General features: G+C 39.7%; 2 protein-coding genes across 2 annotated transcripts; both read left to right on the forward strand.

Annotated features, from left to right (window-relative positions):
• Window positions 1-214: 214 nt before the first annotated feature.
• ccdc62 (coiled-coil domain containing 62) lies at window positions 215-6,581 on the forward strand. The gene is made up of 13 exons (XM_079364301.1): window positions 215-851; window positions 963-1,003; window positions 1,090-1,236; window positions 1,588-1,780; window positions 2,340-2,506; window positions 2,904-3,005; window positions 3,146-3,317; window positions 3,477-3,578; window positions 4,096-4,184; window positions 4,845-4,945; window positions 5,195-5,354; window positions 5,750-5,917; window positions 6,045-6,581. The coding sequence occupies exons 1-13, from the start codon at window positions 803-805 to the stop codon at window positions 6,108-6,110; spliced, it is 1,557 nt and encodes a 518-aa protein (XP_079220427.1). The 5' UTR covers window positions 215-802; the 3' UTR covers window positions 6,111-6,581.
• Window positions 6,580-18,820, forward strand: hip1r (huntingtin interacting protein 1 related). The gene is made up of 33 exons (XM_079364300.1): window positions 6,580-6,981; window positions 7,420-7,483; window positions 8,032-8,174; window positions 8,287-8,343; window positions 8,688-8,768; window positions 8,862-8,938; window positions 9,025-9,086; window positions 9,217-9,357; window positions 9,496-9,553; window positions 9,991-10,066; window positions 10,160-10,294; window positions 10,784-10,897; window positions 10,992-11,175; window positions 11,260-11,348; window positions 11,491-11,607; window positions 11,741-11,839; window positions 12,553-12,747; window positions 13,115-13,225; window positions 13,311-13,505; window positions 13,579-13,726; window positions 14,361-14,447; window positions 14,531-14,638; window positions 14,739-14,875; window positions 15,068-15,178; window positions 15,272-15,330; window positions 15,410-15,440; window positions 15,532-15,594; window positions 16,111-16,211; window positions 16,315-16,420; window positions 16,764-16,884; window positions 16,999-17,060; window positions 17,802-18,470; window positions 18,577-18,820. Exons 1-33 carry the CDS (start codon window positions 6,901-6,903, stop codon window positions 18,610-18,612), a joined length of 3,918 nt encoding a protein of 1,305 aa, XP_079220426.1. The 5' UTR covers window positions 6,580-6,900; the 3' UTR covers window positions 18,613-18,820.
• The last annotated feature ends 5,493 nt before the right edge of the window (window positions 18,821-24,313 follow it).

The following is a 24,313-nucleotide window of genomic DNA, read 5'->3' on the forward strand; positions in this document are numbered from 1 at the left end:
TGTATGTAGACTTAAATTATTAATCAAGATTTTTATTTTTTTTTTATTTTTTACTTTTTGACTAAGTTCTCTTTTTTTGAAGGTCAAGAATGAAGAGGAGCAACACGCGTTTACAGAATTGAAACAGAATTGAAACTGGCTTTTTCAGTCCTTGTTGCGGTTCTCGTTCTGTCGACTTTTATTTTGAAAGTCTCCCTTTGAGCGCTTTCTGCCTCTTTTTTCTTCCTGGGCTAAATATTTCAAGGATAAGACTAGCTATGCGACATAAAATATTGAGTAAGTTAACTTTGCGCTCCCGTTAACGATTTATTTGTTTTTTACACGATTTTACACTCTGTAAATAACTTTTTTTTCAAATATACCTAAAAAAATATTTTATATAACAGTAGGAGAAAGTCCTTTCTTGCGACGTTGTTGTCTGATCCTAGTCGATCTCAGTCAAAACATTCAAAACTTTAAGTAGCCTGTGTGTGCTAGCTAATGTTGACCAGAAATTGCAGTTTTTCAGAGACATTATTATTATGTATTTTTGTTTAACAGTGAGCAGTCACGTTGTTTAGACTTTTTGCGGAGTGTTACATTTTTGCAGATGGCTTCCCTGAATAGTTTTAAGTTAAAACTTTAAGTTAGCTCACTGACATGTCCCCTGAAAAAAAAGATGTCATCAACAAGCTCAACAAAACAACAATTTGACTTAAACAAAAAAATGCATACAGTACAGGAATGAACTTGAGTAATGTGGTACTGTAAGCTGGCTGCTGTTATAATGTAATGGACGAAAAGAAAAGACCCTCTCTATCAAATGGACGAGTTTGTGGAGAAAGCCTCAGCCTGCTTCCTTTGGTCAAATGGTAAACATACACTTTATTTTTTTATCTTTTTTGTTTGTTTGTTTGTAGTCTGTATGTTTTATAAGAAAAATGCAGTTTCACATTGTATCACCCTCATTGACTTTATTTTAGAAACATCAGCTGATTTTTGGCACAGTACTCCAGTGAAACAGGTAACATTTTACCTTACATTTTTTTTACATTTACTTTGCATAATAAAAGAAATGACCATTAAAATGTAAACTTTTCACTTTTTTAGAAAAATAATAGTACTTCACTGGATACAGGCCAACCTCACGTCCTAAGCAGTGTTAGGATGGACAGCAGCACATCAAAAAAGTGGGCTCAAAGTACACCTCCCACCCAGGCAGACCTCCTCAACTCAACCAGCATGCAGACAACAGAGGTGAGATCAAATCTGGATTTCTAAACTCCTGGATTACACTTAGACCAGCTGAAATGTGGGTTAATGATTATTTAGTGTTGGTTTTAGGGATTTGTGAGTGTGAAGGTGGCAGATTTCAACATATTTGCCGCCTGAGTGCCAGTTGTAAACAAAGTAACACATTTGCAAAGTACTTTTGAGAAATAATAGGATCAAAAATGTTTAAATGTGCAGCCACAGATGCCCGTAAATCAGTAAATCAATGCAATGTTGACTGTGTGACTGATCACTTAATCTGGTAATTATTCATGCTCTATTTTTATACATACTTCAGTAAGGCCTTTTGTTTGGTTTGTGTTTCTGTTGCTTCAGTTTCCTGTGAGAGACCTGAGCAGCTCCACCATCCAGAGGCAGAGGAGAGAGCTGCAGCTGCTGATGGCTGAGCTGAAGGACCGGGATAGGGAGCTAAACATGATGGCTGCCTCCAATCGGAAGCAGCTTCAGGCCTGGGAACAAGACCGGCAGATGGTGCTGACATTGAAGCAAAGGTGTGCACGCCTGGACGGTAAGGACACAAAGAACTCCAACATATTCCCCCCTTAAGTGTTACAAATCAGATTCTTATTCTGACACTGAATTTGAAAATGCTGATTATGCAGAATAAGAAGTCAAGAATTTAAGTTTGTTGATGTTTCTTGAACTAAGCGCTGATTAGTATCTTACTCTATGTGACTATAGTCTGTAGCTAATATTGATATTGATGATTGATATTGATATTGATGCCGATAAGGATGACGATGACATTGAAAAGAAAATATTCAAACCCACTCAGCCTATTTGTCTAGCCTCCTGCCACCCCAATGCACAGTTACAAATCAGTTAAAACCACGCCCACTGCAAATTACAGGAAAGGATATCAAACCCATATAAGGAGCAAAACATAACAAATAATCAGCAGAGGTGAAAAATACACAATATGGCTCCTACATTGATAGTAAGTTAGGAAGCTGTTGAACATGAATTATGACCATAATATGTTTCTATTACTTCTGTCTTTAAAGGCCATGCTTTAGTCCAGTATTATAAACATATGACAGTGATGTATGTTGTTGTTTGATGTGCAGATGAGTTGCAGAAGCGTGACGAAGTGATCAGAGTTCTGACTAAACGTGTGTGGGTGGTGGAGGCCCGGGAGGAGGAAGTCCAGAGGGAGCTGAGCGCCGCCCGGAATCAGCTCTGTGAGCTGGAACAGAAACAGCAGCATGTCAGCCAGAAATGTGAAGACTTTGAGGTACCGTAATAACTTCAACAACAAGACTCTACTCCAATAGACATTTACTGTATATTCTTCATTTTAGGAAACAAATACTTATATCTTGTCAGAATAACACAGAGGAATGGCCTCCGAACAGAGCTGATGTTTTTTGATTAACCATAGTTTCATTGGTTTCAATTGATGGGATCATTTTGTTGGTGAGAGCAATAGAATAGGATCAAGAACCTTACTTCTCCTTTGTAAATAGAAAAACAATGCATATGCAGAATCATATATTGTTTTCCATAATAATGCTACTTATGATACTCATTCTTCTCACTCCTTCATATCTACTTTAAATAAAAGTGTCAGCTCTGATTCGGAGGATTGAGTTACTCGGCTGTTATGTTTAAGTGTCTGTGGTGTCTCTCAGGAGAAGAACCAGAGTCTGAACTCGACGCTGATGGCTCTGTCTACTCAAGTTGGCTCACTGCAGGTCAGAGAGGAGGAACTGAAATCCATGCTCAAACTCAAGGTACACTTGTAGATTAAGTTCTTGTAGTATAAATATATGAAAGTCTTTTTTTACATTTTCTGTCTGTCCTCTGATTAACACCAATTTAGTGTCTGATATTGTACTGGTGGGTTACTGTGATGTGTTCCTCTGCCTATCAGGACAAAGACGTGAACGAGGCCTCTGGTCAAATAGTCGAGCTGACGGGGCGCCTAAGAGATCTGGAGACGTCGCTAACAGAGAGTCGTTCGCGGGAGAGCAAACAGCTGAGAGACCTGGAGGAAAATAAACGGCGCCACAAAGAGGCCAGACATGAGAACGCACATCTTAAAGGTGCGTGAGGGGGAAAAAAATTCCAGTTCCATTACGTACATGAGAGTTTGTGCTCTGCTTACATTAACAGCAAGTCCTCTGTCTTTAGCAAGTGTTTAGTTGTGTTGTGCTTGGAAAGTGTAAGCTTTTATCAGACAGTAATCCTTTTTGTGTTTGCAGAGGAGCTGCAGCAGCAGGTGACGCAGAGCAGCACTCAGAGGGAGGAGATGATCCGTCTCAAACAGGAGCTCCAGCTGCTCCGCACAGATCTGGCCTCGTCAGGTTTGCTACATTTTCCCTGTTTCTAAAATATTCATCTGTTTGTACATAAGAATACATTTTCCTCATCAGTTCATATTAAACACGTTTTATAACCTGAGAATCTGACATCAGATTTGTTTGTTGTTTAGACGAGACACAGAATGTTTCCCATTAAAAATAAATAAATAGTTTCACTATTATATTAAAGGCTATATGGTCAATTTACCATATAGTTGTTTTTTTTTTGTGCTAATCCATACCCATACAGGTAATCCTAACTGATTACCTCAGCACTAAACTGAACCCTACTGTGTGGATGGGTGTAGTTTAAATGGAGCTAGTTTAACAGTCATACATAGGAATATTTCCTCTTTATTAACATGATATGCTAAATATTAATAAAATCTCAACTATACAATGTGTGTATCCCTTATATTCGAACTCTGCATTTTACCTCGACTGATTTTTGATCTATAAAAGCAGCCCTCTTCAGTAACTTTCAAGAGAAGAGTGACATGTAATGTTTGCCTTTAACCAGGAGAGGGAGACTGCTGGAAAGACGAGCTGCTGGAGCTGGCTCGCTCCAAACAGGAACGCACCATGTCAGAGCTGCGCTGCCTCCGCCAGGTAGAGTGTTACATGTTTAAATCAAGAGAAAGACTGACAACACTGAAAAATCCAGGAGAATGGACAAAACAGACACAGCTATGCATGAAGAGAATATTCCTTTTATTAAAGAGTTCCCAAGCTGTTGCGGAATACGTGTTTCCTCATTCCTCGTGCTCATGTTGTTGTTGACAGCGGGGTTGTCTTTCTGGTTTGTCAGCATACTTCAGAGTGATCCTGTGGTGTCATGACCGTGACTGCGAGGCTCTGGGTCACTGTCATGTCCACTGCTTATTAATTCACCCTATTGTACAAGGGTGAATTAATATTCTGGGTCCTTGTTTTTTGAGTTATTGTATCATTTGGGATTTTCCCTTCTCTGATCTTCAACATTAGAAGCAGCTGAAATGTGATTTGATGTCATGTACCCCGTGTATTCTATAAAACTTGCTCTTAGGTTCCAGTTCATCGAGTCTAATAACAACTTTGTCTTCATATGCGATCATGAACACAAATATCATCAAATAAAACCATTACAGTGCATCATGCCGTGCTGCACTCGTCTAGTCCGTAGTGTTTTGTCATGTGTGGTGAATAATCGTGATCTCAATATCAGTCAAAATACTGAGAGTATGAGACACAACCCATCAAACACATAATGCTGTTTGTATGTGTTAACAGGTGTGTGAGAATCAGAGGAATGACCTCCAGCTTTTGCAGTCCAACTTAGAAAGTGCCCGTGAAAACCTGCGAGAGAGGACCGGTCAAGGATTACCAGCCAGGTGCTTACTCTGCAAGAAAAACCAAGAAACAAAACACACAAAAAAATCAAGCAAACAATATAATAAAGAAACTCAGTAGTCTGACTTTTAACTCCATTTAAAACACTCATCCTGGCTACGCAGATAAACATGATATAAATCACGTCACATCCTGGTTTCTAAAGAGTTTCAGCTCAGGCCAACATTCATTCCAGAGCATGTGTGAGAGTATTATAATTATATGCTTTCTTGTCTTTGTTTGTGTCTCAGTCAGGATGGGGTCAGATGTGCCTGTCCAGAGAATTGTTCACCTTCATCAGTCAGAGAAAAGACCTTCAAACTCTCTCATGATGGTGCTGGTTTAGGGGCCGCAAACCAGCAAAGAACAGCCAACTGTGACCAGGGAGTCTGTACAGCACACCTGATAGATGTAAGACCTTATATGAAGAGCAGTAATGTCTATTGCTTCATCAAAGACCAATCCAGATAAAATACCCATGATCACATAAACAAAAAAACTAATTTGTGGCTTTCGGTGTTGAGAAATGTCATGATTATTTTCTCTTTTGCAGAAAGTTAAAGATAAAACATAAAACATTCCCAGTGCTGAACCTTAGAGCTGTTTTCATTTGCTTGTTTCCATTGATAATGCTATGCTAAGCTAACCATCTTCTGGCTTCATCTTTAAATTCATCAGAGGTAGAAATCTAGCAGTTTAAATCTTTTCGGCTAGATCCCGACAAGAAAGCTCACGAGTGAATTTCTTCTGATAAACAATTCCTTTTAGTTGGTCACTGATTCAAGTTTTCGATCCTTTTCCTACAGGGGGATGATTTGTTATCCTGCCGTTCTCTGCAGCAGCTCTTAGATGAGTCCAGGCAGGTAATTCAGGCCAGTTCAGAGCGTGTGGCCTCTGAATCTTTGTACCATCATAAGAGCCAGACATCTCCCCACCACTACCGCCGTCACCAGCCATCTTCCCCAACATACAAGGTAGAGGAGTTTCATCCATTTGTATGCATGGGGTGTGACAATAAGGAGGAGCAGAGTGTTCAGTTAAACTCCTTGTCGTTTGGGTGTGTTAAGACATTTCAGCTTTATTTTTTCTTTGACCTAACAGGTTGGTGAAACTCCACCCAAATCCTGTCCTCGACACAGTGCCAGCAAAGACGTGTGGATGGCCTGATACAGACTGAAACAAGGACTATATTAGAAATTCCCAAACATTTGAAAATAAGTTTTACTATGAAAGGATGAACTTTACTGTCTCTCAGGGAAATGACAACTTAAAAACATACAGACTTTCATAAATGTTTCATGTTTATACCATAACATTTTTTTATTCTGTGCCTACATTCTTTTTACATATATATTTTTTTGTATGACCATGAAATCGGTGTATTTTGAAACCCTCTGTATGTTTTTAAAAGCTGTATTGTGTGAAGTACCTGTGATGTGAAACCAGTCCTACAGGGCTGTTAGGTGGTGTGTCCTTGTTTTGTCATTCCAGTTTCACCACCAACAAGTCTGCGGGGTGACTCAGAAAAAACGTAGAAGGCTGTTTTAAAAAAGTTCTTGCTTTTGGTTTGGAACTTTGTACTTTTTTTTTTTTTTTTACCATTTTATATAAAAAATATTTATATACCTTTAAAGTACCTTTAAATACTGCTTCATGCCTAATCTTAGACTTTCTTACCATCAGTACTGATTTAGGTATTTGTTCTTGGACTCCTTGGGGACTTTTTACATCCATTGTGCGGTTATTTGTTGACATTTTTGTGAAGTACGATGTTTTAACTTAAAGACGCGACTTAAAAGATCAACCTTTTGGGAACGTGCGCGCGGAGCTTCTGACGCGCCTATTGTTTTTTTTAAAGAGGCACGAGAGCTCATAGGTGAGAGGAGCTGGCACCTGGAGCAGGACTACCTTGGATTCATACATCTGAAGATCAGTTTGCGTGGAGTATAGCCTCAAAATGAGTAAAAGCAAGAACAAAAGTGACAATAAGACGGAAAAGGCGTTGGCTGCAGAAAAAGAGCAATTTGGCAAGCAACAGGTGAGTGATCGATTTTATGAAAGCAGGTTTAAACTTTAACCCACTGGATTTATTTTTCCGTCACGGAAGGTGGTTTGTTACACAAAGGTAGCCTACTTGATGTCTTCTAGGTCTACATAGTTTATAAGACACACTAAATTACTCGGACTATTCTTTTTACTCTTGAAGGTGCACAAAAGGAGCTAAAATATGTGGTTGTAGTGCAAACATATTTAGCCAAATGTCACTAAAACTACAAAATAAGTATATTCTTAGACAAATGGCCTCTAATCTATTAAATGAAATAAATGTTTTTAATTCTTATTTAAATATGGCTTGAGAAAATGTCTTGATTGGAAGAGCTTTTTTATTATTACTTATAGGCTATACAGTAGAATTAGAGTCTAGTTCCACAACCGACAGCAAGATGTTTACCTTTACCTGTCTCTTCTCTTTCAGCTTCACAGCATCAGCAAAACAGTGACCTCGACCGAAACACCTCCCAAAGAGAAATATGTCCGCAGTATCCTTTATTTTGAAATCAAACCACATCGTTTCTCATTTACAAAAACCCCTACAACCATTTTTTTTAACACCACATAAACAGCGATTTAATGCTAGATACCCTCGGATTAATTGGTAACTTACACAGGTGTTTGTCGGGAAAATAAAAGGTTTCAATACACCCAGCCAAGTTAATGTGATTTTACAATCAATAAGAAAAACTTTGACTAAATGTTTGAGAGAGTAGAAGATCTGAGAATCACAAAAGTCATCTATTTTTTGTCATTTTCATTTGATCCTAAAGCTGTAGAGATGTTTGACAACGAATTATGAGTTTCAGATGGATTACGAATTTCATTGCAAAGAATAAAAACCACTAGAGTCATAAGAAATCGTACTCTGGAGACAGAAACTAAATCTAAAAAACCTTCCTGGCCTTTAGATGTAAGATTTTTTGAGTAATTTCAATATCAGTGGTCAACCAGGATTCAATTGAATAATCTATTAGTTCGAAGTTAAATCTAGATTTTACAGTTGTATTTTGGGGTTTCCTTGACTTCTGTAAAGACATCATTATAGGAACATATAAGGAAGCAGGAGCGACAACCTTCTGGTCCTACACCCTCAACCTGCCTCTGTCCAGCAATTCTATTGTCAGCTGGAAGTTCTGCTATCTGCTGCACAAAGTGCTGCGTGGTGGACACAGAAACGTGAGTTTAAACTTTAACATCTCTTCAATCATGCTTTTCACCTCAGTTTTTTTATACTCCTCTATCGTGTTGATCATGTTTACTCTCTCTTCTGTCTCTCGCTGTCTTGCAGTCTGTCAAAGATTCTCACAGATACTGTCACAATATTAAAGATATGGGCGTTCTCTGGGTGAGTAGTGAGGATTTTAGTAAGTTCAGTAACAGTCTAAAAACCTTAACAGTCTAAAAACCCATTACTACTAATCCCTATTGAGGTACAACTACACACAACTTATTGTACGTTTTTATTTATTGGATGACTTTGATCCTTTATCATTTTGAACATGCTCCAATATATAAAATATTTCTTTATGTTTTACATCTTAAACAAGTTGTAAAATGTTCCCTTCACAGATTGAGACAAGCTGCACATCCATTGCCCTTGTGTCCTTTTTTAATCTTCTTAAAACATGTATCTTGTGCAACTAAACAACCACTGACATCGTATAACATTCACCTTTCTTTTTATTTTAGGGAAGCATGCATGATCGATATGGCCACATTGTTGCCTTGTCAGCCAAATATCTCTGCCTCAAAATTGAATTCCATGCGAAGGTAACATAAAAATAAGTTGTTCTATGGTTTATACAGTTTATAATGACACAATCTCAGTTAGTTAATTTCTAATAATAAAAACCTCCTCTCCAGCACAAGGTAATCCCGGGAAACCTTGAGGTCAGCGATGAGACTTTAGAGAAAGAAGCAGGAACAGACATGACCAAAGTGTAAGTTTAACACAAACAACTACAGCATTAATACAGCGTCTTATTAAACTAAACAGGCGAACACTTGTTGTTTTCATGTATTGTAGGTTGGATATGACACAGGAGATGCTGGATTACCTGGATGCTGGACTAAAGATGTCTGAGACCGGTGAGTCCACCTCATCATGTTTTAAAGAACTTGCTTAAGGCTGCATGATTAAAAAACATTGAGAAAATGCTGAAAACCATTAGACGAGTCCTCTAACTGAGCTTTAATGTTTTGTTTATCCTCTCTGAAGTTTTGCGTCAGCTTGATGCCAACGGGGCCAAATCTACGACCCCAGCTGGGCAGTGCAGACTGACTCCATTGATCCCGCTCATCCTGGACTGCAGCTTCCTCTACCACTTCTCTGTGCTGCTGATGTTCAAACTTCACAGCCGTAAGTGACGGATAAAGATAGATAGATAGATACTTTATTGATCCCGAGGGAAATTCAAGTTCAAGAAGATGTTCATCATCAAATCAAATCTTACTGTGCGAGACCTTTAAAATGCATCATGTTCTTCTGTGTTTGTAGGCATTGCACCAGATGTTCTTCTAGGTCATCGAGAGCGGTTCCGTGATCTTTTCACAGGGTAAGATTTCAGTGTAATTGAAGTAATGTAAGGCAACAGAAACTATAGAGGCCCAAAGAAAGGTTATATTACCACACTAAAAAGGTCACATAATGCAAAATACACTTCACCATGTTTTTTGAAACACTAATGTGTCCCCAGCTTGTCTAAAAGTCCATTCTCTATCTTCTGACCATTCACTTTTCAGAAAATGTGTGCTCAAACAGGCTGTTTGGAGATTTTCCCTTTGTGACATCACAAAGTGCTGTTTAAAAGAAAGGCTTAGACATGATAAATTCTAGGATCAGAGAGGATTTGCAACAAGAAACTTTACAGACGTGTCTTAGGGAGCATTAGACTTGCATGCTGTATGCTTTTATTAACTAGCAAAAAAAACCTAAAAACTTGTGTACATCTTTTTTTGGTTCACTCAATGACAGTCGCGATTGTTTTCACAGCCTTGCACAGTTCTTCGACAGAGCCAGAGATATGGAGTTCTTCAATAGCATCATCCGGATCCCTGAACTCCCAGATGTAAGCACAGAGTTTTCTTTCATGTTTGAGCTTAAACATACGTACTTTTTTTTTCCGGTGGTGAGCATATACGTTTTTATTAATCCTCCACAGGGTCCTCCAAACTTCCTGCGCGCCGCAGCGTTGGGTGAATATAAGAAGGCAGTGGTGGTCATGCCCAATGAGGAGCGGCTAGAGGAGGAAGCACAGCCGCAGTCGGAGGTTAGGGAAGCACAACAAACTCCACAGGTAAGCCTTCACTGAGACGCCTCAGAGAGAGGAGATCCTGCTGTTTCCTTTCTCTTGAGTTTTTCTCCATAGAGATGAGCAACAGGTCCTGTTTGTATTTAAGACAGGGCAAGAAACCTTGAGCAAAAAAAGAAGGAGTTTTGAATCTTTTGCCACATAGTTAATTGTGGAAACATGTCTTCCTCATTCTGAGACTAAAGTTGCATTTTTCTAAAGAAAGATACGAAGGACATTCACAACGACTGAATTCTGTTTCTGTCTGTCACAAGATCTGGCTACATACCAATCTCTCCTTTCGTGTGATCAGACACAGAATCTCTACACTCTGTTGGTGCTGAAGGTTTAGGGATGTCAGTGTTGTTTTCCAATTTAATAAACACAAACTGAGGAATTTCTATGTGAATCTCTAATTAAATACCATTATAAAGATGAGTTATTCTTGTTTTTCACCTTTTTAGTAGCAAAGCTAAACACATATGTCTTGTCTAGTACTATTTGATGAACCAAATGGCAGCACCTGACGAGCACAGGAACACAGAGAACGAGAATCTGAAGAGAGAGCTGGAGGTGCTCAAACCGGAGCTGAAGCTCATCAAGACGGAGGTCTGGAGATCAGTTGAGCTGCCCGTCACACATTTCCAGTATTAAACCTTTCACTTAAGGTGACATACCCTCTTGTTACTGCTTTTACCTTCAGGCTCACAGGGCTGTTGTTGAGTTAAAGTCCCAGGTGAATCGTCTGGAAGCGGAGATGGAGGAGCAGCGCACGCACAAACAGATGGCCATGATGGAAAACGAACATTTGAGGATGGAAGTGGAGGCTCTGCGGTCTGCTAATATGGCAAGTGTCGGGGCTCAGATTGGATTCAAAGAGGCCGACAGTGAGTAAACAGATTTGTAAGCAAAAAAAAATTGGCTGATGAATGTAGCTCTTACTGAGATCCTGCTTCTTCCTCGTTTTGCAGGCAGGGCTCAAGCAGCAGAGCTTCGATTCACACAGCTCAAAGATAGGCATGCAGAGCTGATCAGCAGCCATGCTGACTTAATGAAGAAGGTGAGTTGTTATTTTCACCTTCTTAAAGGACAATGTCAACATTTGTGGAAATTATTTTCCTGCTGACTTTCAGGGAGTGTTCTCTTAAGATGTCAAACTTCTCCTTGAAGGAAGTCTTTTATGTGTGTGTCTGATTGTGCAGAGCGCAGATACAGTGAAGATGCTGTCCCATACAAAACAAAGCCAAGACGATTTGCTGCAAGCCAAACAGCAGCTGGAAAATGAGCTGGAATATCTACGACAGGAGAAAAGAAACATGGTTAGACCTTATCTTATCCACGACCACTGCAGACAATATGTCTACATCTACTGATATGATCGGTTTCAACGTGGAACTTTTCTGTCTGAAAAGGACTACGCCTCATATTTTACATGTCTCCTCCCCTGATCAGATGAACCAACTTCAGGAGGTGGAACGCCTCAACAGGGAGCTGCTGGAGCAAAGAGCAGAACTGGCTCTTCTTCGCAATACTCTGGAAAATAAAGAGAGGGTGAGACATGATGTTTAAATATGGACAGATACTTTAATTAGTGAAGTAAGTATTAAAGTTACTCTAGCTCAGGAGGGATGAAGTGATCCCCCCCTTCGAAAGTAGTAACGGAGGCGTTCAGCAGAGACAGCAGGGAATCGCAGTGCTGTGTGTGCATGCATGTCTAACTGTGCCTGTGTGTCTCTTGGAGTTCCCACTGCGCAGTGACATAACGTGATGATTGCTAAGTTAGCTACGACACTTTTGCAAACAAAAAGCAGTTTGAAAATGGCTTCGGTTAATTTGCACCTCTCTTTGCTCAAAAATATTTGGAAGCATCAACATTCAACTGCATATCAGTTTGTGTAAAAAGGCATTCTCTTTATAGTCAGTGAACGCATCACAGTTGCAATGCTCTGAGATTGGAACAAAAGACAGCAAACAAATCCTCATTTTACTCAGTAGAGCTGTTTTCAACTTCCCAACAAACTCTACAGCACCACCATCAGGCCAAGTCAGAAACTGTGAACCGAGTCGTTTCACAAATCTAGTGGAGTGGGCCTAGCAGTTAGGTCACAACCTCCAAACAGTCAACCCTGGATTCAAGTCTGACCTGTGGCTCTTTTCCTGAATGTCATTCCCCTATCTCTGGTTTGCCTTAGAGAATTACACTTTGCAGCTTTATTCTGTGAACTTTGTCATTCATAGAGGTATTATTTTTTAATTGTCTCTAGGAAGGATCTCAAGCAAGCAGCAGCCTGGCAGCTCTGCAGGCCGAGCGGGAGGCGCTGCTGCAATCTGCCAGAGAGAAAGACTCAGAGTTGTCCTTGTTGAGACAACAGGCCCAGCATCAGCAGGGCTCCCTGGACCTGGAGAGAGACCGGCTCAACCGAGAGCTGGAGTCTCTTAGAGCTCAGCTCCAGCAGCAGGTACAGACTGGAGACAGAGCACCACAAAAAAGTGCTTGCAGGATGGGGCACAAAGCTGACGACTTTAATGTTTGCCACTTTCCATTTGAGACTCTGAATTCATATTTTTTCTGTCCAGTAGATCCAATGAAATGACTTTGCTATAACAAAATGAACAACAGCATTACATCATTTTATTTAAGAAATTTAAACCAGAAAATGTTGACACACATTTCTTATAAGATAACGACTTAACTCCACAATCATTATTAACTATTTGGTGCTTTATTTTCCTTTTTTCCGTCTAATTGTTGCAGCTTTAATCTTTTTACCCAATGTGCCTTGTTTTTGAACTATGCTAATATAAACTTGCCTTATATTCTGTAAGCTCACCATCAACGCGGAGCAGAAGTTGGAGATCGACCGTCTGCGACGAGAGCTGGACTCGACACGAGCGGAACTGACAGTTGCAAAAAACCTTCTGCAGAGCAAAGAGATGGTAGGAATATTTTTCCCTTAACTTTATCCTCGACCAATCCTCATTTCACAAAACACCCTTTGAAACAGTCTGTTTTGATCCTCAGAGTGGGACCCAGCTGAACAGCTCACTGGCAGGACTACAGGCAGAGAGGGAGGTGCTGATGCGCTCGATGAGGGATCAGGAGGCCGAGCTGAACTCCCTCAGACAGCAGGCTCAGCTTCACCAGGGCTCCCTGGAACAGGAGAGGCAGAGGAGCAGCATGGAGCTGGGAAACCTGCACGCTCAGTTACAGCAACAGGTAGTGCACGATAAAACTGTTATTGTCATGTAGATTTATAGTTGCTGACGGGAGCGATTGTCTCAAACTTCAGGCTTGTCGTGAAGGAGAGCTAACCAAGAAGCTGCAGGAGGAGCAGTTCTGTCTGCTGCAGTGTGCTGTGGTGGAAGCTGAAGGCATCATACTGGATGCTGTGGCCAAAGTGGACGATCCCATACATGTCTGCTGCATCAGTTCCCCTGGTAAAACCTCTCATTTCCCCCTTTGAAAAATCACATCCATGCTGTACAAACGTTTGGTAAATCTTTTGACAAAGTATAGTAGACACGTAGTAGTACTTGTTTATAAACACATCATTTAACACTTAAAAACTCCTTATAGCTACAAACTACTTCATTATAGTGTTTGTAGACCACGACTGCCATCGTGGACACTTGAGGAACTGCAGTTTTCTGCACTTCCACATCAACTTAATTTTCCAACACTTGAGATTTCTGATTGGGGGAATTCCTTTTTATATAAATTTTTTTTTTAACATGGGTCAAGATTTTAACATATAGCGAGGTTTAAATGACTAAAAGGCATCTTAGTCTACGTTTTGGAAGAACATTGGTTTAGCTATCAGTCTTAAATTGAACAGTTACAAATCTATCCAGTTGTTGTGGGCAAATATGCCCTATCAAATACAACCATAAAAGTAATGCTTTTGTCATTGACAAGCTCAGAATAAAATTCTAAGTGTGTTAAAACATTAACCACGTGTAAAAAATACTGTAAATACTTGAACTTCATATCACTAATTCTACTCAAGCCTCATATTGATATTTTGCTTTTTGATACCATTTTGCTCACCAGTTCTCTTTTTTGTTTTTTCAGACTATTTGGTGAATCGAGCTGAAATCACTCTGGGTTCGATAGATAAAATGCAGCAGAGCCACCAGGTCTACGTGGGAAACAGAAACGGTCAGTAAGCTGTGTATGCTTTGGTTAAGAGTATGTTAACCACAGACCAGTATTGTATCTAATGCCTCTCTACCCTTGTTCAGATGCCAGCGGTTTGTTGAGAGCGGTCACACAGTTCTCCCACCTTGCTGCTGACACGATTGTTAACGGAGCAGCAACATCACACTCTGCTCCCACTGACCAGGCCGACTGTAGGAGACACACATTTACTCACTGGCTGCCAAGATTATATGTTAAACACATCATGGGCAAACAGTGACATGATGTCCTCTTTCCTTGTCTGCTGTGCAGGTTTAACTGACAGCTGTCGGGATTGTGCCAATCACTGCCTTCAGTTCCTGAAAGATCTGAAGTTTCAGGCCAGTTTACCCAGAGCTGATCCATCTGCGATACGCTTCACCATTCAACGGCTCCTTGCTCTGGGACAGGTGAGACTGATGTTTATCTCTGTTACAGTAAGAAGACAAAAGAAGCTTTGAGCTAAATTCTTGACAAGTAACATTTTGAATGAAGGTATATGAATGTAAAACAAATATATTCTTTTTCCACACAGAACTGTACCTCTCAAAACTTAAGCCAACTGCTCTAGTTTAAAATCTAACTGCATGTCTTTTGTTTAGGAGTTGCGTCCAAAAGGCCAGGATGTGCGTCAAGAGGAGCTGGGATCAATGGTAGATAAAGAGATGATTGCTACATCAACTGCAATTGAAGAGGCGGTGCTGCGAATGGATGTAAGGAAATGCTCACCTTTAAACACATACACTTCACAAACTACAAAACTCCTGCTGATGCTTAATGTCTCCACTTCATTTCTTGCCTCACAGGAGATTCTGAATCAGGCAAGGAGAGAAACCAGTGGTGTTAAGCTTGAGGTCAACCAGAGGTGAGACAAACATCTAAAAACGTAACATTATCTCCTTCCCTTTGTTTGCTCTAACCTGTGTGATTTCTGTACATCACAGTATCCTGGGTTCCTGTTCAGACTTGATGAAGGTAAAAAAGTCAGTCCACCTTAAGATATATTTTTATGAACTTCGAATGGTTTTTATTCAGAACTTCTTCTGCTCTTCCCGTTTGCCTCCAGGCTGTTCATATGCTGGTGACAGCTTCTACTGACCTTCAAAAAGACATTGTGGAAGGAGGAAGGGTGAGTCAGTGTGAGATATTGAAAATATAAATATCACATTTCAAAATAAAAGCATTGTTTATTTGTGAAGGTCCTAATACCTACTGTATCTATGTACACAGTTTCATGTATTCACCAGCTGCTAGAATGATACGATACGATGCAATGCGACATAGGATATTATGCAATGTGATACAATACACTATTGTTTCCTGTGGGGACATCTGTTTGGACTTAACTCTCTAAGTTGATTAATATGACAAATACAGTAGTCACTCTGAGTTTAACCTTTACTCACATAAGCTAATGATTTGCTGAATAAATACAAATAAATGTAGGCCGTACTGTCTCTCATTTTCACTGATTTTTCTGGTCATTTTTTTGACATTGAGAATAAATTCCATATTAGTAGTTTTATGTCGTATAAATTTATTTTGACCCACGCTACAGAAGACCATGCTAAAGCAAAAAGTAGAAATAACAGTTGACTTTCAACAATATACTGTGCACATGTCAACTTGTATTTTTCTACTACAGGGTGCAGCTTCTGTTACAGAATTTTACGCCAAGAACTCTCGCTGGACAGAAGGACTCATCTCCGCCTCCAAAGCAGTGGGCTGGGGCGCCACACAGCTGCTGTAAGTGCCAATGTTATTCTTATCAATTAAAAGTAAATCCTATACTTAATATCACGCTTTGTTTTTTTAACAGTACATAATGTGTTTGCCTTGTTACTGTCAGAGACTCTGCTGACCGTTTTGTGGATGAAAAGGGGACACACGAGGAGCTCATTGCCTGCTGTCATGAAATCGCTGCGAGCACGGCGCAGCTGGTAGCCGCCTCAAAGGTACAAAATCAAATCACAACATTGACAAGCCATTTTGTGGAGCGCTTTGATGACTAAAGTTTTTTACTGATCAAATTGTGTTGAGTAACTCATTGAATAATGAGTGTGCACAGACATAAAGGTGACAAAACACCCACGAAGGCAACACGGGAAATTAACCTGGTGCCTGGTCTTTAGCAATCAAATTTCAAGTACTTGTGTTTTACTTGAAAATATTCATTTTATTGGATTTTCTTTTCTTCTTCTCTGGATTTTTTAAGCAAATATCTTACTTATTACTCCATCCATGTGTTGACTTAATTTTTCTTAAGTTCTGTCGTGCTGTGATGTGTCGTACTTTCAGGTGAAGGCTGATCGCAACAACAAGAAGCTGGGCACGCTGCAGCAGGCATCGCGGCACGTTAATGACATGGCAGCTGTGGTGGTCTCCTCCACCAAACAAGGGCAGCGGAGGACCTCTGACGGTGAGAGGAGTTACAATAGATATCCAGTGGAAAGAAGCTGTGAATGCAACATCAACACAATATTGCAACCAGTGATTGGACATTTATATGCAATGAACTCTGATGTCATCACAGGTGTTATGGACTTCTCTGGCATGTCTCTGATAAAGCTAAAAACAGAGGAAATGGAAGCACAGGTGAGGATATTACATCCCTACTTTATCCATACAGTTGCATGTATTTATTTTTGTTGAGAGGGTTATAGTTCACCCATAGCCTCTTGCAAGGCAGTCTGAGGAGCACCTGCCTGCAGAAAGTTGTGATACATTGACAACTTAAAACTGCATTAACTCTATTGACTCAGATTGTGACAAAGTGTACTTAAACTGTGAAATAAACACACACTATTTACTCTTTAATCATTAAGTCACACACTAGCAGGAACATATTTTGTTTCTGCATACAGGATAATTAATATCTTTTTTACAAGAGGTTGTATGTGTGTGTGTGTGTGTGTGTGTGTGTGTGTGCGCGCGTGTGCATGTATGTGTGCGTGTGTGTTTTTTTTTTGGGGGGGGGGGGGGGGCAATTTCGTAGTGATTCTGTTCTGAGTGTTCATGTTAAATGCAATGTTAGTTTTTGACAGCAAATATTCACTTTTTACATGTAGGTCCTGGGGAAGCCAAGTAGGGGGGTGACTTTAAGGAAAAACGGTTGGGAACCACTGACCTAAAGAAAACATAGTAAAATGTTTTTCTAATAAAACACTGGAAAGCGTTTTATCAGTTTACTTCACTAATATCACATTTTATTCATGGAACAAACAACATAACTTAGCATTAGAGGGGAATTCCAGAGAAATGTGATGCTAGTTTTTTAGGGGTGAGTCTCCTTTAGTCCTCTGTTATTGAAGATGTGTTGCTCTCTGGACCTCTCAGGTGAAGGTGCTGCAGCTTGAAAACCAGCTGGAGCAGGAGCGAGTCCGTCTGGGGGAGCTTCGGAAGAGGCATTACGAGCTCAACGACCCCGAGACCAGCGTCGCAAACTCTGAGGACGGATCGGATAGCTTCCCACCCCCTCCACCACCCACTCTGCTGGACTCCACACCTGTACCTCAGTCCTTTTCCCAGACGCAGCCTTACCTGAACACCCAGAGCTTTGCACCCTCCAACCCGTTTGCACCAGCTCCAACAGTCTTACCGCCTCAAGCTTACACGCCATCACACACCCAGTCATACACACCTCCTCAAAGCAGCACTCCGAGCACATACACCCCTCCTCAAAGCAGCACTCCTAGCACATACACCCCTCCTCAAAGCTACACTCCGAGCACATACACCCCTCCTCAAACCTTTTCAACCTCCCAGCCTTACGTCACCTCTCAGCCATATGTCCCATCTCAGCTGTACACACCAAACCCATCACAAAGTTTCTTAACTCCTTCGTCTTCCTCACTGTCACAACCCTCCTCTAACACAACCAGCCAAACCAACCCTCAGACACTGTCACCGCCCCAGACGACCACGCAGGCCATTGCGCAGAGCCCCAAACTGTCTCTAAGAAAGCCCAACATCTTCACCAAATCTGGAAACTTGCTGAAGAAAACGGTGAGTCCTAAAATCCATGTACTAGACCTGAATATTATTATAACACACTAAATGAGATAATTTGTGGATACTGGTGTAGAATCAATCTTTTCTTTTTCAATTACAGTTCAAACGAGGAGAAACTGGATCAGGGGAATCTTGAAACCTGACCAAAAAGAATCTGATATCTTACCAAACAACCAATGGAAATACAAATAATGATTGATTCATTACAAAAGGCTTAAAGCCTTTTGTCACCCTGGCTCTGAAGTAATATTTGAGGAGCTTAAAAACATAATTGTGCAAATTTTATGGTTACGGAATTTATTCTTCTCATTATTTTCAATGTGCTATTTGCTATTTTTTTTTGTTTTCTGTTATATTTCAATTGATTAAATTCATTTAATACAATCAGAAATGGCGCTTTGAGTGTTTAGTTTTTTTTACATTTCTTTTAAACTCGTGATTAATAACATCATGTTTTTAACTTAAGTCCCAATAGTAATGATATGCTTATATTTTCATTCCTAAAACGTTTTGAGACTTAAGAGACATGAGACTTACGGTAAGTTTTCACTGAAGTCTCACGTCTTTAAAACTTAGGTGTCATAGTTTTGGGTGGGACTGATGACCCAGGGCCAAAATGGAAGAAGGGATGCTGCCAATTGCTGTCTGGCCCAGAATTTCAAATGGCCATTTTTTAATGGAAAAAAAAAAAAAAAGGCAAACACTGAAAATCAGTCCAGTGTTGTAGCATCATAAGCTCATCAACTCTTGTCAATTCACAGATTTGTTTTAAGACACATACATATCTTGTTAAATATTATTATTTTTATTTTGCATTATAAACAAAATGCCTTGATTTTTCTGCAGCCAGTCAATCTGTGCCTACTAACTTTTCAGCACCACGGACAGATCAATTTCTGAAACCCTGATAGCCAGAAGTGTCTCTTTTCTCACTCTATAAAGGCCATCCACTTCAAGTTTGGTTGCGATGGGCCACCCCAATTCCCTAGAGTTGTTACATTTCTAAGTTCAGTACAAGAGAGAAAGTGGAAGGGAAGCAGTGCTGCACAGCCTCTGTTGCATGCAGTGTTCATGTAAGTTAGTTATAACTTACTACTGACTTAGAGTGCTGTTTTGACACATTTTCTCCTGCTCTGCCCAAACCCCTGATATTTTCTGATCAGCTGACTTGTAACATAAAGCTATCATAGCTTTGCATTTCTTAACCTAACATTATTATATGACATAAGCTTAATGTTGTGAAATGACTTTACTTATTTTCGTAATATGTCTCTACTCCGACGTCATCATTTGACATCATCCTAATGTTGTTTCATGCCGCCAGCCTAGCGTCATTATTTGACGTGAACATGACATCCTAATACGACTAAAGGGTGGAAAATGACATCAGCCCAACTTCATGATATGACATCAGCCCAACATCAGGAAGTGACATCATCTCAATGCCGGAAATGACATCCATCAAATGTCCTAATATGACATCAGGCCTACGTCATGAATTGATATAAGCCTGATGTTGAGATAGGACATTAGCAGGAAGTCATGCCAAGCCCTTCACCAACAACAACAAAATCTATAGAAAATCTTCAGCCCACTTCCTGATTAATCATTGATGATAGGCTCGAAAGAGCATATTGGTTTTCTATCTAAAATGTGCAGGGATCCTTCATTTCCACTATTCTCTGAACTCAAAAATATTAACTATCATCAAGATAAACGTCCCAAAACAAATACATTTACAAGTGAAATATCTAGGCTTCAGTCTACCAGTCAAGAACATTACAAATTCCAGTTTTCACTCTTATCCAACTTCCTGCATGTTGCATGTTTTATCACCACCAGGGGCCAGTATTCTGTTAAATACTGAGGCGTTTCACCATGGAATTTGCATTTATCTTCTAGGCAGCTCACCTTCCCTGTGTAACTATAAAAAAGCAGCAGAATTTGAAAAAAACATTTGATGGAAGCTGATCAAAGAGCATCTTTTTTTTTATTTTTATCAAAAGGCTCTTCTCTTATATCTAAGATGAACGTGTCAGGTCAGACTGGCAGAGAGACACAGCCTGTCACTGTTGAGTTCAGGTGCAGGTGAACTCAGTTTGTAAATTCAATAATGACAATTTCCCTTTTTTAATTACAATAATAAAATAAAAAAATATATCAAACTGTTTAAATTGAAAATGGCGGCTCCATTGTTGACAGTCGCATTAGTATCACGTCTCCATGTGTATACTATGGCTCTGGTTGGGTTTGACCATGATTCATATTTCGAATCATTTTCAATGACAGTATTAAACTGTTGTTTGAGGATTTCTTTTAGCAAAATCCTGAAGAGGGTGCTGTAGTTTTCAGAAAAAGATGAATCATAGTTTAGATGTGAGCAGTTAATGTAATCAGTGAGTAATGTACCTGAGAGGAATTCCTTGTTATAATCAATACCAAAAAAAAGTGTGGCACGCCTTCTGAGGAACAGCTGCATCAGCTCTTTCCCAGGAAATTGATGAATACTTTCATTAGATTGAGGAATACATTTTAATCCAGAAGTGGGAGTCCAATTTTTGTTTTTGTTTTATGGTATTAGTGGAAATGATGTCAATACTCTGGTTATAGGTTATACACAAATTCAACATGCATTATAGCTGCTATTAGCATTTTAGAAGTAGCATAGTAAAAGATATTATTGTCCTGCTACTGAAGCACCTATCAGTGTCTTATTTCAGAGCGCTTTCTTTCACCAGACTCATGGCGTGATTGCTGGGTTTTCCCCAAATCAATAGGACATTTTTCTTTTTATTAAAAAGACTGAGGTACTGTTAGTGAAATTATTTTAAATGTCTACATTCGATTTAGAGATCATTTATCTCATGAAATATTTTAATTTAGCACAGTGTACAGCTGATAGTTTAAAAAATCCATTTTGAAAATGTTCTTTGTGATGCCTCTTTTGTTCTCGCATTTTGACCTCTTAGTCTTCTTATTCAGTCAGAGAAAGTATTCACAATTTTCAATCAGCCTTTCATCATGGTTTAACAGTAATTGAATTTTGATATGGGGCAATTATTCTTCATTTAAGGGTTATTTCCATTAATTTGAAATGTTAACTGGCTCTTTTGAGTGACAGAAGGCATGGGTATTTGGCCACAGAGGAGCTCCACCCCTCCAGGCGTATTCACTGACACTACCCAGCATCCTCTGCTCCCCTGCACAGCACAGGTTAAAAGTAGGGGTTCACTGATTATGCCTCTTTTGAATTGATACTGTCATAATGAAAATAGGGATATTTTTTTATGCATTAAGAGTACAGAGCTTAAACAAACCTGTCAATGTGTCTTGAAGCTGATCCTCAAAATTGTAATTGCTAACACTTGTTAAAATCTACTGTGGGGAGTTTCTAGCTGTTTATGAAACAGAAATTACTTCTCATGATTCACTATCACTTAAAAAGGCAAACGAGACCATCAGCTACAAGACTGATAACTTCTTTGGAGTGATCTTCAATGTCTGTAAACACTGCCTTAGGTTAGGTGTCAGGCAATATCTGTGTGCTGAAGAAAGTACATTTGACATCTTAAATTGTGATGCAGCTGGGTTTCAGCTTTTAGCTTCGTACCGCTTTGACAAAAGTGTATTAAAAGTGTATAAAAGTGTATTTCTATCTTGCAAGTATTTCATAGCCCACTGCAGTATTTTGCTCAATAATGTCACATTGCGTTCACCTGTATTTTTGCTCTACACAGGTCCATTTTGTTTTTGTGTATTACATATACATTAACAAACCTTTTCGAACATTATGAAAAAGCCTTTCCCATTGAATTAGCATCAGCGTTCAAATGCGAATCAAATGATAATCCTGTGGCTTTCCCCTCATAGTTAAACTCTCAGCACTGAGGCTTTGAAGACTTGAAATATGAGCAGATTTGTCAGTTAAAGTCGAGGAGCTATCTGTCTGGAGTAGCTGATTTTCTGATTCAACACTCAGAGGGTCACATGCTATCTCCTGAATTATTTTGAAACCACCCTAAGAGATTCAGGCGGAAGATCGAGCTCATGAAATTACTTTTCAGATATTTCAACTTGGACTGTGTGCTGTGTGTTGGCAGTTCTTCACTAAAATGTGGGGTTGGTAAGGATGTCTCGCTCTCTAGAGGGGAGTTGAAGAAGGGGGACTACTTCTCCCAACAGTGTACCTGTGCTCTCTCCCATCAAGCAGACAGATATTGGATCTTTTCTTTGTCTTGGACACCTCTGTCTAGTCACGCCTTGATTTTAATGTTTCTGTGTTCATATGACTGACCTCAAAGTCTTAAGAGCCCAAGCTCTTGCTCACAAGTGCCTCATAAAGTTTGCATCAAAACAATTCAAACCTTAGAGTCTGACGGCGTAGGACCAGATTTGTGAAGAATGGGGACATGCCGGACAAAAGGACCACATTTTTTGCATGAAGTCCAAGATGGCGGCCACGTAAAATCTGGAAGTGCCAATGTGTCTTCCAAGCCACTTGTAAATTAACATCAAGATTACCAAACTTTGTTGCATCAGAGCTATTCTTCTTCCCATCCTGAACCTGCCCTCCACTCTTAAAATCCACCATAGCAGATACTGAGGAATAGCACAAAGCTGTTAGCTGACATGCAGATCGGCAGCTGAAGCGGACACTTCTCCTCCTTTAACTTTTCTGCTTTAATGTATCACCTTGAGCTCCACAGGGCATCCTCCCAGGAGTCCCTTTGTCTATGAATGCTAATGGGATCTCTCTGTGTTAATAATAAATAGCCGCTGATAAAATAATAAATTCCTAATGTTCCTCTCAGACCCTTTCTCCCTAGCTCTCTTCCGTCTCAGATTAGTTTATCAGGGTTTCGCCGCCCAAAACACTTTGGGCTTAATTATTTAAAAAGCCTGAAAAATTCATATCCTTCTTTTTTTGGGTGCAAAAGCCATCGTTCAGCCTGCGAATATCTGGAGAAAAAAAAGGGGCATAGGGGAATAAAATATTCAGCAGCATGCAGGCCCTTCAATTATTATTTTTTTCCAGTGCATGAATGTTAAAAAACACATACAAGCTGAAATGAGTGTTTTAAATTCGAATAATTCCTACAGCAATATAATACAGCTTAATTATTCAGGGCTAAATCTCCCTGCTGCCACTTTACACATTTATGTTTAATCACATTCAGGGAATTCGGATGCAATCACTATTTCTTTCAGCCTGGAGCAATGCAATTAAGCGTGAAAAAATAAAAATTAGGATATTTTATGCTGGTAAACATAAAAAAAATAAAGTTCTGCCCATTTGGGAGCAGATCCAGTTAGAAATAACAAGTTTCAACTTTCTTTAATGGTCAAAGATTCCTCTCTGCCTCTGTCCCCACTGGTTTGTCTCCCATCAGTGTTAACATCAAATAAAAGAGAATGTGTTTCCATTCTCATCTGTAATTTCAGAAGTTGGTAACCTCAGTATTGCTCCTCGCTTCACAAATGCTTTTGTTTGCCGTCTTGTCTTCGTTCTGTATTATTTAGTGGCAGAACAAACAGAAAGCGATTGCTCTCTCTCTTCTTTTTTTCCTTGTTCACACGGCTCCTCGGGCCTTTTGGTGCATCCCAGGGATCAATATCCCCGCTGCAAACCCACAGGATCTGATCAGGTGGGAACACACACACACACACACACACACACACACACACACACTTTCAAACACCCATGCTGCATTTACGCGGCATCATGGGGTGACATCTTTGCAGAGCTTTTTTAGCCTTTCTCATGAATTTCAGAAAGAAGATTTTGTACTTTAATGACAGTTTAAAACTTTTTCTTATAATTGAAAAGAACATAATTG

Source organism: Symphodus melops, assembly GCF_947650265.1.
Source record: "Symphodus melops genome assembly, chromosome: 16".
Classification (NCBI taxonomy): Eukaryota; Metazoa; Chordata; class Actinopteri; order Labriformes; family Labridae; genus Symphodus; species Symphodus melops.

Excerpts from the sequence above, each read along its gene's own strand:
- ccdc62 (XM_079364301.1), top strand. The coding sequence starts at position 803 with ATGGACGAGTTTGTGGAGAAAGCCTCAGCCTGCTTCCTTTGGTCAAAT. Across the intron at positions 4,946-5,194 it reads GGTCAAGGATTACCAGCCAG|TCAGGATGGGGTCAGATGTG; the intron begins GTGCTTACTCTG and ends TTTGTGTCTCAG. Across the intron at positions 5,355-5,749 it reads GTACAGCACACCTGATAGAT|GGGGATGATTTGTTATCCTG; the intron begins GTAAGACCTTAT and ends CTTTTCCTACAG.
- hip1r (XM_079364300.1), top strand. The coding sequence starts at position 6,901 with ATGAGTAAAAGCAAGAACAAAAGTGACAATAAGACGGAAAAGGCGTTG. Across the intron at positions 10,067-10,159 it reads GGATCCCTGAACTCCCAGAT|GGTCCTCCAAACTTCCTGCG; the intron begins GTAAGCACAGAG and ends AATCCTCCACAG. Across the intron at positions 13,226-13,310 it reads TTCTGCAGAGCAAAGAGATG|AGTGGGACCCAGCTGAACAG; the intron begins GTAGGAATATTT and ends TTTGATCCTCAG.